The 13,167-nt window shown below is 39.6% G+C and overlaps 1 protein-coding gene across 1 annotated transcript; it reads left to right on the top strand.

Moving 5' to 3' along the window:
* The first annotated feature begins 913 nt into the window (after window positions 1-913).
* Window positions 914-8,562, top strand: LOC113298424 (DExH-box ATP-dependent RNA helicase DExH12-like). Its single transcript, XM_026547167.1, has 5 exons — window positions 914-1,041; window positions 1,177-1,926; window positions 2,027-4,300; window positions 4,615-5,004; window positions 5,098-8,562. Exons 2-5 carry the CDS (start codon window positions 1,207-1,209, stop codon window positions 8,287-8,289), a joined length of 6,576 nt encoding a protein of 2,191 aa, XP_026402952.1. The 5' UTR covers window positions 914-1,041; window positions 1,177-1,206; the 3' UTR covers window positions 8,290-8,562.
* Window positions 8,563-13,167: the final 4,605 nt, after the last annotated feature.

Raw genomic sequence — 13,167 nt, 5'->3', positions numbered from 1 at the left:
TTATGGGCCGAATTTTATTGAAATGATGTAAATGCGGTGTAAGAATTTATCTAAAATTTCAACCAATCAGAATCAAGGGTTTCGTCGACCATTAAACACAAAAAAAAGGGTGATCGCTATCGCTCACGAAATATAGGGGGTATAACTTGTTTTTCAACCAATCAGGGACGAGGGTTCCATTGACCAACCAATGGAAAGGGAGGTTAGCGTAACTCTCAACGTGGAGTGAAAGATGTAATTGGGTGTTTAAGTTGTTGATTGATTAACACAGTTTAGTAGGATAAAGGGTTTTATAGATGGTTATTAATTGATGACCAGAGTTCATCATCCCCTGAGCCTTTAAAACAAAAAACTTAGAGTCTATGTGAGAGGGAGGATCCTCTCACATGTTTATTACTATTACACTATCTCATATTTTAGACGTCTTTTTTTTTGTAAAAAGATTCAAACGATAAAGGATTTGAAGCTAATATTTTGGAGATATGTTCCTCTTACGAAGCTCAACGTTACTACCAAAAATGAGCATATTTCGAAATGCTAAACCTCACAATCTACGTATCTTAATTTCAATGGTAAAAAATCCGTTAATTTTCAACGACTCATTTTCACAATAGTAGATGGTGGTATTATACGTCTCGGAATGAACTCATTTTTGGCAGATATGTAAAGTTCTGCAAGAAGATTATATCTCAAAATATTAACTTCGAATCCGATGTCATTTATTTTTTATTCACAAAAAAGAGGTTAAAGTGTGAGATAGTGTGAGATAGAACATGTGAAGGAATCTGGTATGCGGAACTAGTCGGGTTTTACATGGCCCAAAATAGAACCGCCGCCTAATGAAGCCCGAGTGACAAACCCTGATCCAATAGAAAACCGACCTTAAAGAAGATCTCCTTGTTCAAAACGAAATCTCAAAGGCGGTTCTACAGAATAAAAACTTCAGCTCCCAGACCTCGTGTTTGAATCTCTCTCTGCATACCTATCCTATCGGAATTCGGAGAAGAAGAAGAGGAGAAGCAAATCGTTCGTTCAATCACAGTAAGTCTCTCTCTGCCTGTCATCATTCATCTCCTTTGATTACTGACCTGATTGAACAAATCTGAACTTAAAACCCTAGAAAAACCTATAATCGCGAGAAAACCCTAATTTCTGTTTGTGGTTTTTCTGTTTCAGGATATAATCATTGAGAGTTGCAGAACTTAAATGGCACATCCGGGAGGGGGTGGAGCCGAAGCTCACGCCCGATTTAAACAATACGAGTATAGAGCAAATTCAAGTCTAGTACTCACAACCGATTCACGTCCTCGTGATACACATGAACCAACTGGTGAGCCAGAAACACTGTGGGGTAAAATCGATCCAAAACACTTCGGTGATAAAGCTTATAAAGGCAGACCTCAAGAACTCGAAGAAAAGATTAACAAGTCTAAGAAAAAGAAAGAACGCGGTGGTGATGAGGACCTAGCGTCTGGGAGAAGAGATAGTAAACGAAGGCGTTTAGGTGGTGGTGGTGGTCTGCAAGAGAGTAGTGTTTTGAATATAGCTGAGGAAGGTGCTTATCAGCCTAAAACAAAAGAGACACGAGCTGCTTACGAGGCACTACTGAGTTGTATTCAACAGCATTTAGGGGGACAGCCACAGGAAATCTTATGTGGTGCTGCTGATGAGGTTATCCCCGTGCTTAAGAATGATAAGCTTAAGAATGTGGATAAGAAGTGGGAGATTGAGAAGTTGTTGAGTACCATATCTAGTACTACTTTTGATCTTCTTGTGTCTGTTGGGAAGCTTATTACAGATTACCAAGATGGGGCTGGTGATGTTCCCAGTGGTGCTAGTAATGGGGATGAGGCGCTTGATGATGATATTGGTGTTGCGGTTGAGTTTGACGAGGATGAGGAGGACGACGAGAGTGACTACGATCAGGTATATTTTATTGTTTTTGAGTTTTTGCAGTTGCTTGTGTTATTTAGTGTTGATTTGATTTTTGAAATAATAATTTCAGTGTTGAAATGATCTGTGGTAGGTCCAAGAGTACGACGATGGTGAAGATGAGGAAGATGACGGACCTGAAACAAAGAGAGCTGGGGCTATGCAGATGGGTGGTATAGATGATGATGAGATGCAAGACGCGAATGAGGGTATGACTTTGAATGTCCAAGACATTGATGCTTATTGGCTTCAAAGGAAGATTTCTAATGCATACGGAGAGATTGACCCCCAACAGTGCCAGAAACTTGCCGAGGATGTACTTAAAATGCTTGCTGAAGGTGGTGACAACAGGGAAGTAGAGCGTAATCTCCTGGTGCTTTTGGATTTTGATAAGTTTGAGCTAATCAAGGTGCTTTTGCGGAACCGCTTAAAGATTGTGTGGTGTACTCGTCTTGCAAGGGCAATAGACGAGGAAGAGAGGAAGAAGATCGAGGAAGAAATGATGGGTTTGGGTCCTGAATTGGCTTCCATTCTTGAGCAGTTACACGCCACAAGAGCAACTGCTAAAGAACGGCAGAAGATTGTGGAGAAAAATATTAGAGAAGAAGCTAGGCGATTGAAGGACGGGAGTGGTGGTGGGGATGAGGATAGAGACTGGGAGAGGAGAGGTCCGGTGATTGATGGAGACTCGGAGAGTGGTTGGTTGAAAGGGCAGCGTCAACTTTTGGACCTAGAAAGTATATCTTTTCAGCAAGGTGGTTTGTTGATGGCTAATAAGAAATGCACTCTTCCTGATGGGTCTTATCGGAATCACAGCAAAGGGTACGAAGAAGTTCATGTGCCTGCGCCTAAGCTTAAACCACTTGCCCCTGGCGAAGAGCTTATTAAGATATCAGTCATGCCTGACTGGGCACAACCAGCCTTTGGTGGTATGAGTCAGTTGAATAGGATACAGAGTAAAGTTTATGAGACCGCACTTTTCACAGCAGAGAATCTCCTTTTGTGTGCTCCGACTGGGGCTGGGAAAACGAATGTGGCAATGTTAACCATACTTCAGCAGATTGCGTTGCATAGGAATCCAGATGGCTCCTTTGATAATAGCAAGTACAAGATTGTTTACGTGGCACCAATGAAAGCATTAGTTGCTGAGATAGTTGGAAATTTGTCTAATCGTCTTAAGCACTACAATGTAAATGTTAAAGAGCTAAGTGGAGACCAGTCCCTGACTCGCCAACAAATTGACGACACACAGATAATTGTTACGACTCCTGAGAAGTGGGATATCATCACTAGAAAATCGGGAGACCGAACATATACACAGCTTGTGAGGCTTGTCATCATTGATGAGATCCATTTACTTCACGATAATAGGGGGCCAGTGCTTGAAAGCATTGTTGCGAGAACTGTTAGATTGATCGAGACCACAAAGGAGCACATTCGTTTGGTTGGTTTGTCAGCAACACTCCCTAATTACGAAGATGTGGCTCTATTTTTACGAGTTGATCTGAAAAAGGGACTATTCCATTTTGACAACAGTTACAGACCATGCCCGCTTGCTCAACAGTATATTGGAATCACAGTTAAGAAGCCTTTACAGAGATTCCAGTTGATGAATGACGTCTGTTACGAGAAGGTGATGGCCACAGCAGGCAAGTCCCAAGTCCTCATATTTGTTCATTCGAGAAAAGAGACGGCGAAAACAGCAAAAGCAATAAAAGATACAGCTCTTGCCAATGACACCATTAGTCGTTTTCTGAAGGAGGATAGTGCAAGCCGTGAGATTTTACGAGAACAAATAGAGTTTGTCAAGAGCAATGATCTCAAGGAGTTGTTACCTTATGGGTTTGCAATTCATCATGCTGGTATGTCGAGAGCAGACCGTGATATTGTCGAGGAAATTTTTGCTGAAGGGCACGTGCAAGTGCTGGTATCCACTGCTACCCTTGCATGGGGTGTTAATTTACCAGCCCACACCGTGATCATCAAGGGTACTCAGATTTACAATCCCGAGAAAGGAGCGTGGACTGAATTAAGTCCGCTTGACGTCATGCAGATGCTTGGTCGTGCAGGGAGGCCTCAATATGACACCTACGGGGAAGGGATAATCATAACAGGACATAGTGAACTGCAGTATTATCTCTCGCTCATGAATGCACAACTTCCTATTGAAAGTCAGTTTGTGTCAAAGCTGGCTGATCAGCTAAATGCTGAAATCGTTTTGGGGACAGTTCAAAATGCTAAAGAAGCATGCAATTGGCTTGGCTACACATACTTGTACATTCGCATGTTGAGAAATCCAACACTGTATGGTTTGGCAGCTGATGTTCTGAGTAGGGACAAGCTCTTGGAGGAAAGAAGGGCAGATTTGGTAAGAAATCTTACTTCCACTACACCTTAACCATTCTCGTCTTGTCTTGGGGACCTTAGTTTCATTGATGATTTCTTTGATGTTCTCATGCTTATATTTTGTCAATATTATCTACCCCCCCCCCCCCCCCCCCCCCCACACACACACACATTTTCTTGGTATCTCAATGAATCTGGCACTTATCTGAGCTTTGCATGTTTATATAACTGTTGATGATACGTGAATCTGCTTAAAAGACCTATTTTGTTTATACATTCAGTTCTAGATTGTTTCTATTTACATGCTAGTAACCGGTGTTGTAAATTCTTCTGCAGATCCATTCTGCTGCAACTGTCTTGGAGAAGAATAATTTGGTGAAGTACGATAGGAAAAGCGGGTACTTCCAAGTCACTGACCTTGGTCGAATCGCCAGTTATTATTATATTACCCATGGAACGATATCTACTTACAATGAGCATCTGAAGCCAACAATGGGTGATATCGAGCTTTGTCGGTTGTTCTCACTTAGCGAAGAGTTTAAATATGTGACTGTGAGACAAGATGAGAAGATGGAACTCGCTAAGCTTTTGGATCGTGTTCCTATTCCCGTTAAGGAGAGCTTGGAAGAACCCAGTGCCAAAATTAATGTTTTGCTCCAAGCGTACATTTCACAGCTGAAGCTTGAAGGGCTCTCATTGACATCTGATATGGTGTTCATCACTCAGGTAACACTGCATGGATATTTTTTTGTCTTTGATCATATAAGGTATTAACATCCTGCTATGATTATTTACTTGTGTTTTTTTTTGTCTTTGTAGAGTGCTGGACGTCTTATGCGAGCGCTTTTTGAGATTGTATTGAAAAGAGGGTGGGCTCAAGTAGCTGAGAAGGCTTTGAATTTGTGCAAGATGGTTGGCAAGCAGATGTGGAGTGTTCAAATGCCTCTTCGCCAGTTCCATGGTATCCAAAAGGACTTGCTGACAAAATTGGAGAGGAAAGAATTGGCCTGGGACAGGTACTATGATTTAACCTCTACGGAGATTGGAGAGCTCATCCGTCAACAGAAGGTAGGAAAAATGCTCCATAAATATATTCACCAGTTCCCAAAGCTGAACCTAGCAGCACATGTTCAACCCATCACCCGTACAGTTCTAAGAGTCGAACTTACAATTACGCCGGATTTTATGTGGGAGGACAGAGTTCATGGATTTGTGGAACCATTTTGGGTTATTGTTGAGGATAATGATGGGGAGTTTATTCTTCATCACGAGTATTTTATGCTGAAGAAGCAGTATTTCGACGAAGACCATACGTTAAGTTTTACTGTGCCAATTTACGAGCCGCTGCCTCCTCAGTATTTCATTCGAGTTGTGTCCGATAAGTGGCTGAACTCTCAGTCAGTATTACCCGTGTCATTTAGACACCTTATTTTACCAGAAAAATACCCTCCCCCTACTGAGTTGTTAGACTTGCAGCCACTGCCCGTTACTGCGTTGAGAAATCCTGCATATGAGGCTCTTTATCAGGAGTTCAAGCACTTCAACCCTGTGCAAACTCAGGTCTTCACTGTCTTATATAATACAGATGACAATGTCTTGGTTGCAGCGCCAACAGGAAGCGGTAAGACAATTTGTGCAGAGTTTGCTGTGTTGAGGAATCATCAGAAAGGATCGAATAATGTCATGCGTGTTGTTTACATTGCTCCTATGGAAGCTCTTGCAAAGGAGAGTTATCGTGATTGGGAAAGGAAGTTTGGAAAGGGATTAGGCTTGAGAGTGGTGGAACTGACTGGTGAAACATCAACAGATTTGAAACTGCTTGAGAAAGGGCAAATAGTTATAAGCACTCCTGAGAAATGGGATTCTTTGTCTCGCAGATGGAAGCATCGCAAACACATTCAACAGGTTAGCCTTTTTGTCATTGACGAGCTCCACTTGATTGGGGGTCAAGGTGGCCATATTTTGGAGGTAATTGTTTCTAGAATGAGATACATTGCAAGTCAGAGTGAGAACAAGATCCGCATAGTGGCATTGTCAACTTCATTGGCAAATGCAAAAGATCTTGGGGAGTGGATAGGTGCAACCTCTCACGGGCTCTTTAACTTCCCGCCAGGTGTTCGTCCCGTTCCACTGGAGATCCATATTCAAGGAGTGGATATTGCTAACTTCGAAGCAAGGATGCAAGCAATGACAAAACCAACCTACACCGCCATTGTCCAACATGCCAGGAATGGGAAACCTGCACTTGTATTTGTTCCTACTAGGAAGCATGCCAGGCTTACTGCGGCTGATTTGATGACTTACTCTAATGCTGATGGGGGGGAGTGTCCCCCGTTTCTACTGAAGTCTGAGGAAGAACTGGAGTCATTCATTTCCAAAGTCACAGAGCCCATGTTGAGTGCCACTCTTCGTCATGGTGTGGGCTACCTACACGAAGGCCTCTCCAGCGTCGATCTTGAAATTGTCACTCATTTATTTGAAGCTGGTTGGATACAGGTCTGCGTTGCGAGCAATTCAATGTGCTGGGGAATGCCGTTATCAGCTCACCTGGTGGTCGTTATGGGAACACAACACTATGATGGGAGAGAAAATACTCATACTGACTACCCCGTGACTGACCTACTGCAGATGATGGGTCATGCTAGTAGACCTCTGTTGGATAATTCTGGCAAATGTGTCATCCTTTGCCACGCTCCAAGGAAGGAATACTACAAAAAGTTCTTGTATGAAGCTTATCCCGTGGAGAGTCATCTGCAGCACTATTTGCATGATAATCTGAATGCGGAAGTTGTTGCTGGAGTTATCGAGAACAAACAAGCTGCAGTGGATTATATTACCTGGACATTTATGTATAGGAGGCTCACTCAAAATCCGAACTACTACAATCTCCAGGGAGTTAGCCATAGGCATCTCTCAGATCACCTTTCGGAGCTCGTGGAAAAAACATTAAGTGATTTGGAAGCAAGTAAATGTGTTTCTGTGGAGGATGAAACAGATCTTTCTCCTCTGAACCTGGGAATGATTGCGTCGTATTATTATATAAGTTACACAACCATAGAACGATTCAGTTCTTCACTGACGTCCAAAACAAAGATAAAGGGGCTTCTGGAGATTCTGGCTTCGGCTTCTGAGTATGATGAGCTTCCTTCGCGACCAGGGGAGGAAGAACTGATACGGAGGTTGATTAACCATCAGAGATACTCATTCGAAAACCCCAGATGTACAGACCCGCATGTGAAGGCAAATGCGCTGCTCCAGGCCCACTTCGCGAGGCACACGGTTGTTGGGAACTTGGCATCGGATCAGCGAGAGGTTCTACTGTCTGCTAGTCGGCTTCTCCAAGCAATGGTTGATGTAATCTCTAGCAATGGTTGGCTTGACCTTGCTCTTCTTACTATGGAAGTCAGCCAAATGGTCACTCAAGGCATGTGGGAACGTGATTCCATGCTTCTTCAGCTTCCACACTTCACCAAAGAGCTGGCTAAGAGGTGTCAAGAGAACCCAGGGAAGAGTATAGAGACAGTATTTGATTTGGCGGAGATGGAGGACGATGAGAGGCAGGAGTTGTTACAGATGTCAGATTCGCAGTTACTAGACATAGCCCGATTCTGCAACCGTTTTCCTAACATTGATATGACGTATGAGGTGCTGGAGAGTGATAACGTGATGGCTGGGGATGATATTTCGCTGCAAGTCACACTTGAACGGGATCTTGAAGGTAGATCAGAGGTGGGACCCGTGGATGCTCCCAGGTATCCAAAAGCTAAAGAAGAAGGGTGGTGGCTGGTAGTTGGTGATAGCAAGACTAATCAGCTGCTTGCAATTAAGAGAGTGTCTCTGCAGAGAAAATCGAAAGTGAAGCTCGAGTTTGCTGCCCCGGCAGAAACTGGGAGAAAGTCATACACGCTGTATTTCATGTGCGACTCTTATCTGGGTTGTGACCAAGAGTACAGTTTTACAATTGATGTCAAAGAAGCTGGTGAGGCAGGTGATGACAGTATGAGAGAGTGATGACTAATAAGCTGAATTGTCTTGGGTAGTTTTTGTTGATTGTAGTTATTCCGAATTTGATGTTGGTAAGCGAGAGTTGATAACAATGTAGTTCCCTTTTCTTGGTTATAATTTCTTTGCAGCAATTACCATGGGATTGCTAAGAGTATTATGAGAAGCTGAACCCTGTTTTAAAAATGTTGTCTTATAGCGTTGAGTTGTGCCTTTAAAAGACTTGTAGTCTTTTCTCTTAATTTTTTTTATATATAGTAATGCTCTGTTGATGGAGTCTTACACTTGGGTGTATAACATGTTTGTACCTGTTTGGAGGATGCAGTTGAAACGGCACGACTGTTAGTTCAATGGGGATAGGAATTTCTTTCTGTATATGTTTCTATTAGGACATGATAAGAGGAGCTTTGTTAATTTATACATTGGTGCATAAAGTTGTTGAAGCTTGATTCTTTCACCCTCCTCGATTCTCTATTAGAACAAGTCTTTATGCTGGGAGGCTTTCGTCTAAGTCTTCAAGTTCAATGTCACCTGATCACTTGGAATAGTTAATATAAGGGCAAGTGTAATGCGGGTTCTAAAGCGTGGAGATAATCGACTCTGTCGTTAAAAGAACAAGCTTATTATAGGGGCGGCATGGTTTATTAGAGGGGTAACAGTGTCATAGTAATGTCCCTTTAGTTAGTTAGGGGATGTCCTAAAGTGGATGTAAATTGATTAGATTATCCTTTTCACCTTAAATCAATCAAAATCAAATCAATTTTTTTTAAACCTAATGAATCAGAAAAAATCAAATCAATTTTTTTTCATCTTCTTCTTCAATGGGGATAGGAATTTCTTTCTGTATATGTTTCTATTAGGACATGATAAGAGGAGCTTTGTTAATTTATACATTGGTGCATAAAGTTGTTGAAGCTTGATTCTTTCACCCTCCTCGATTCTCTATTAGAACAAGTCTTTATGCTGGGAGGCTTTCGTCTAAGTCTTCAAGTTCAATGTCACCTAATCACTTGGAATAGTTAATATAAGGGCAAGTGTAATGCGGGTTCTAAAGCGTGGAGATAATCGACTCTGTCGTTAAAAGAACAAGCTTATTATAGGGGCGGCATGGTTTATTAGAGGGGCAACATTGTGATAGTAATGTCCCTTTAGTTAGTTAGGGGATGTCCTAAAGGGGATGTAAATTGATTAGATTATCCTTTTCACCTTAAATCAATCAAAATCAAATCATTTTTTTAAACCTAATGAATCAGAAAAAATCAAATCAATTTTTTTTCATCTTCTTCTTCTTCATCTTCTCTTCTCCTCCATCAACCGTAACCTCCATTAAAACTGAAAATTTCACCGTCTTCGATTAATCGACGATTTGAAAAATGTTTGGAGTTAGGTTTTAGTTTATTGTGTTGGATTTAAGTTAATTCTGTATCAAAAATTAGGGTTTTGTATGAAAATTGAAATTAAAATTTCTGGTTGCATGTGAGTAACGGTTGGTAATAACTCAAATACGAACCGTACCTGTAGATTGGATTGATGTTACAGTTGGTTTTAACTCAAATACAACCGTAAGTTCTTAGTTTTGAGAAATCTGTTCAGTTACGGTTTGTATTTGCATCATATTTATCAACCGTAATTGAGTTACGGTTTGTTACTCAAACAACCATACCAACCGTAAATAATCCTGTGTCTTAAGAATTTATCAAATAATGATTTACGGTTCAAAAGTTAAGTTGACACACCAACCGTAGGGTAGTTACGGTTGGTCTCGATTCATTAGTTACCAACCGTAATTTAGTTACGGTTGTTGTCCAAATTTAATTACCAACCGTAACTGGTTTTACGATTGGATATTCCCCAAATTTAACCAGTTACGGTTGGTATTCGATAACTTACGAACCGTAACTAAGAGCTACGGTTGGTCACGAGCGAATTTGCAACCGTAAGTTCTTCTGAAAATTTAAAAGTTTTGATTTCGTTACGTACTTTAGATAATTTTGAGTGAGAAAAAGCTAATGGGAACTAATTTAGAAGTATACCGGGTCACTGGAATCACTCATTTTGGTTGAGTGAATCAAAATCTAGGGTTTCACAAATATCACAAAAGTTTTTCTTTTTCTTCTCCTCTAAACTTTTTTTTTTTAACTCTAAAAATCTGATTTTGTTTTGATTTTGAGTTAATATAAGTGAAATTATCATCACTAAACTAGGTTATCAATAATGAGGGTTAATTTGTCATTTCCAATCTTTTTTGATAAGGGACACCTTGAATGATTATGTAATGACCCTTTTTGTCCTACTAGAATGCCGCCCCTCTAATAAACCATGCCACCCCTATAATAAGCTTGTAAAAGAAACCACGCTTCATCTTTGAGAATGATAAATCAAATTCAGACATGAAATCAACTACAAGATAGGGCGTTTATACTTGATGCTCACAACCTTAAACAGAAATCACGATTTAGGATGGATTCCAAGCTATCTTCCACGGAATATTAGAAGACGGGGCAGAAAAATCACGGATCAACCCTACTTGAAAGTTATAGACTTAATATTCCACACACGCTTAGAACAGTTTGGACTCCACCACGAGACTTATCTTGTGAGGTTATGATAAATCTCAGCAGAGCTATATAGGGTAAGAACGAGGAAGAAGCTACACCGAATCTCAAATTGACAAATGCCTTCTTAGCCTTGGTCATTCGTTTTGATGCTCCACTACTACTACTCATTATTCTCAGACCGTAGACACCTTCATTTTGTACATGAACTAGGGCTTAACCCGTGCCGTAACGGCACGAGATGCCTTTTCTCTAATTCGACATTGTTTGTGTTCGGCTTATTTTATTTTTTCCATGGGAAATAGATTTGATATTCAAAAAGGTTTCGACCAGGAAAATGATTAGTTACCTTTTTGTTTTTCTTAAGCATGTTATTTCTATTTAGTATTTAGCCAGAGTAACAATGTCGTCCCAACATGAAATTAAAAATTAAATAAAATAGATATTATCTTGTTTACTACCTCATCCAACCGTAATTTTAAATTTCAAAGAAAATATTTTCTCTAACAATAAATATGCCTAACCCGCCAACCCAATTCCATGATATTTATGAACTCATGGGTTCCAAAATCACTGATAACTAAGGCTCTATGGCGTGAAGCAAAGGCCCATAATATTTTCCATATTATAGACTATTCTTTGTGTGCAAATGTGAGAGTTTTATAATATTAGAGAACTCTTGGATATTGGAAGACTGAGATATACATGTTGAGATGAAAAATAAACTTTTAAAAGTAAATCAGAACATGTGCAAGATCATTCCTCAATCATATTGATAACATAAAATGATAGCACAAAATTGAACATATTCATGGATAATTTTTTTTTGCGTCAACTATGCTAAGTAGTGCATGAGTGGCGTTCTCACATCTAGTGTTACTCAAGTAATTTGGAACACTAAAGAACGTACATAGTCATATTGATGTATGTGTCGATATACATTCAACTAACCTTTTGAAGAAATATCATTCGTTTCGTAGAAAAATTCGGCCCAAACTTCTATCACCTTCAATTTGTAGAAAATGCATAAGGTTTAACCATCTTTGAGATTAAACAAATACCCCAACATTGGTCAAATAATGTCTACAAATCCGGGATCATTATAGAGTGCCAGTGGGTAAAAAGAAGAGAAACACCGGTGTTACAAAGAGAATACCTTATATGTATCAAATTATGTTATCTAAACATGTATTCAAATTTAAAAAATCATCAACTTAATACAAAAACATAGAAGAACCCAAGTTGAACAAATACTTGCATAAAACAACACTTATAAGAGAATTTCATAATATGAAAATACCTTCAAAAATCGCCATCAGAGTTTTAATATCATGCCTTATCAAGAATTGCGATAGGACGAAATCACCAAATTAATATGTGGAATGTTCATTGGATATGTAGCAGTTCAGAGAAGTTTACAGTGGTAATTATGGCGCTCCATCTAATTGTTGTTCGATTGATTATTTTATTTTTTTGAGAAGGTTTCGGTTTTCCTTAGAGAAACCGAGAGGGAGCGTTTCATTGTATCCATCATCATTCAGAAACCCAAGCGCCAACTTGAGCACTACTTACGGGATCTCAATACAACCATAGATTTATCTATTGAAAGGCGGAATCTTGATACTAAATATTTAATTTAGAGTAGTTATTATATAACGTGACATCCCAGTATTTTTTATTTAAATTGTCATGTATTTTAATCGAGTTTATTTTAGCATTAAGACGATCAACCGCATCTTATACTTTATAGTGTTATCCGTTTTGTAGCGGCAAAAAATTAACATAGTATATTACTACTCACGAATGCCCGTCAGAACCACAAAACCACCACATCCCTCGAAGGATGTTGGGCGATTAATCGCAAATGTCATGTATAAAGTTGAACAAACTTAGGTCGGCAATTAATTTATTCTCTAATGTTTTTTTTGTTGCTATATTCTCTTTTGTATTGCAATTAATTTTATTTTAATACTAAAAACAATGATTCAGGTGATCGGTTACCAAAGATAGCAGGGGCACCATTTGATCCAATGTTTATAATTATTTTGTTATATATGGTTGGTATCATTTAGTAACTACCTTTATTAATTGTGTCAAAAACAACCAACTACATCTTTCACAATACAATGTTACCCGTCCTCTTTTTTTTTTTTTTTTGCTTCAGGAAAAATAAATAAAAATAAACACCCACCACCCGTAAAACCATCCACCTCCACAATTTATTCCACCACCACCATTCTTACCACCTCCACCACTCACCAACACCCTCCATAGCTTTCACCACCCATTACTACTACGACCACTATTATATATTGAAATAATTTTTACCAAC

This window comes from Papaver somniferum, chromosome 7 (assembly GCF_003573695.1).
Source record: "Papaver somniferum cultivar HN1 chromosome 7, ASM357369v1, whole genome shotgun sequence".
NCBI lineage: Eukaryota > Viridiplantae > Streptophyta > Magnoliopsida > Ranunculales > Papaveraceae > Papaver > Papaver somniferum.
The sequence above is the reverse complement of the archived record's forward strand: the minus strand, read 5'-3'. Positions and strand labels throughout refer to the sequence as shown.

Excerpts from the sequence above, each read along its gene's own strand:
- LOC113298424 (XM_026547167.1), top strand. The coding sequence starts at position 1,207 with ATGGCACATCCGGGAGGGGGTGGAGCCGAAGCTCACGCCCGATTTAAA. Across the intron at positions 1,927-2,026 it reads ACGAGAGTGACTACGATCAG|GTCCAAGAGTACGACGATGG; the intron begins GTATATTTTATT and ends GATCTGTGGTAG. Across the intron at positions 5,005-5,097 it reads ATATGGTGTTCATCACTCAG|AGTGCTGGACGTCTTATGCG; the intron begins GTAACACTGCAT and ends TTGTCTTTGTAG.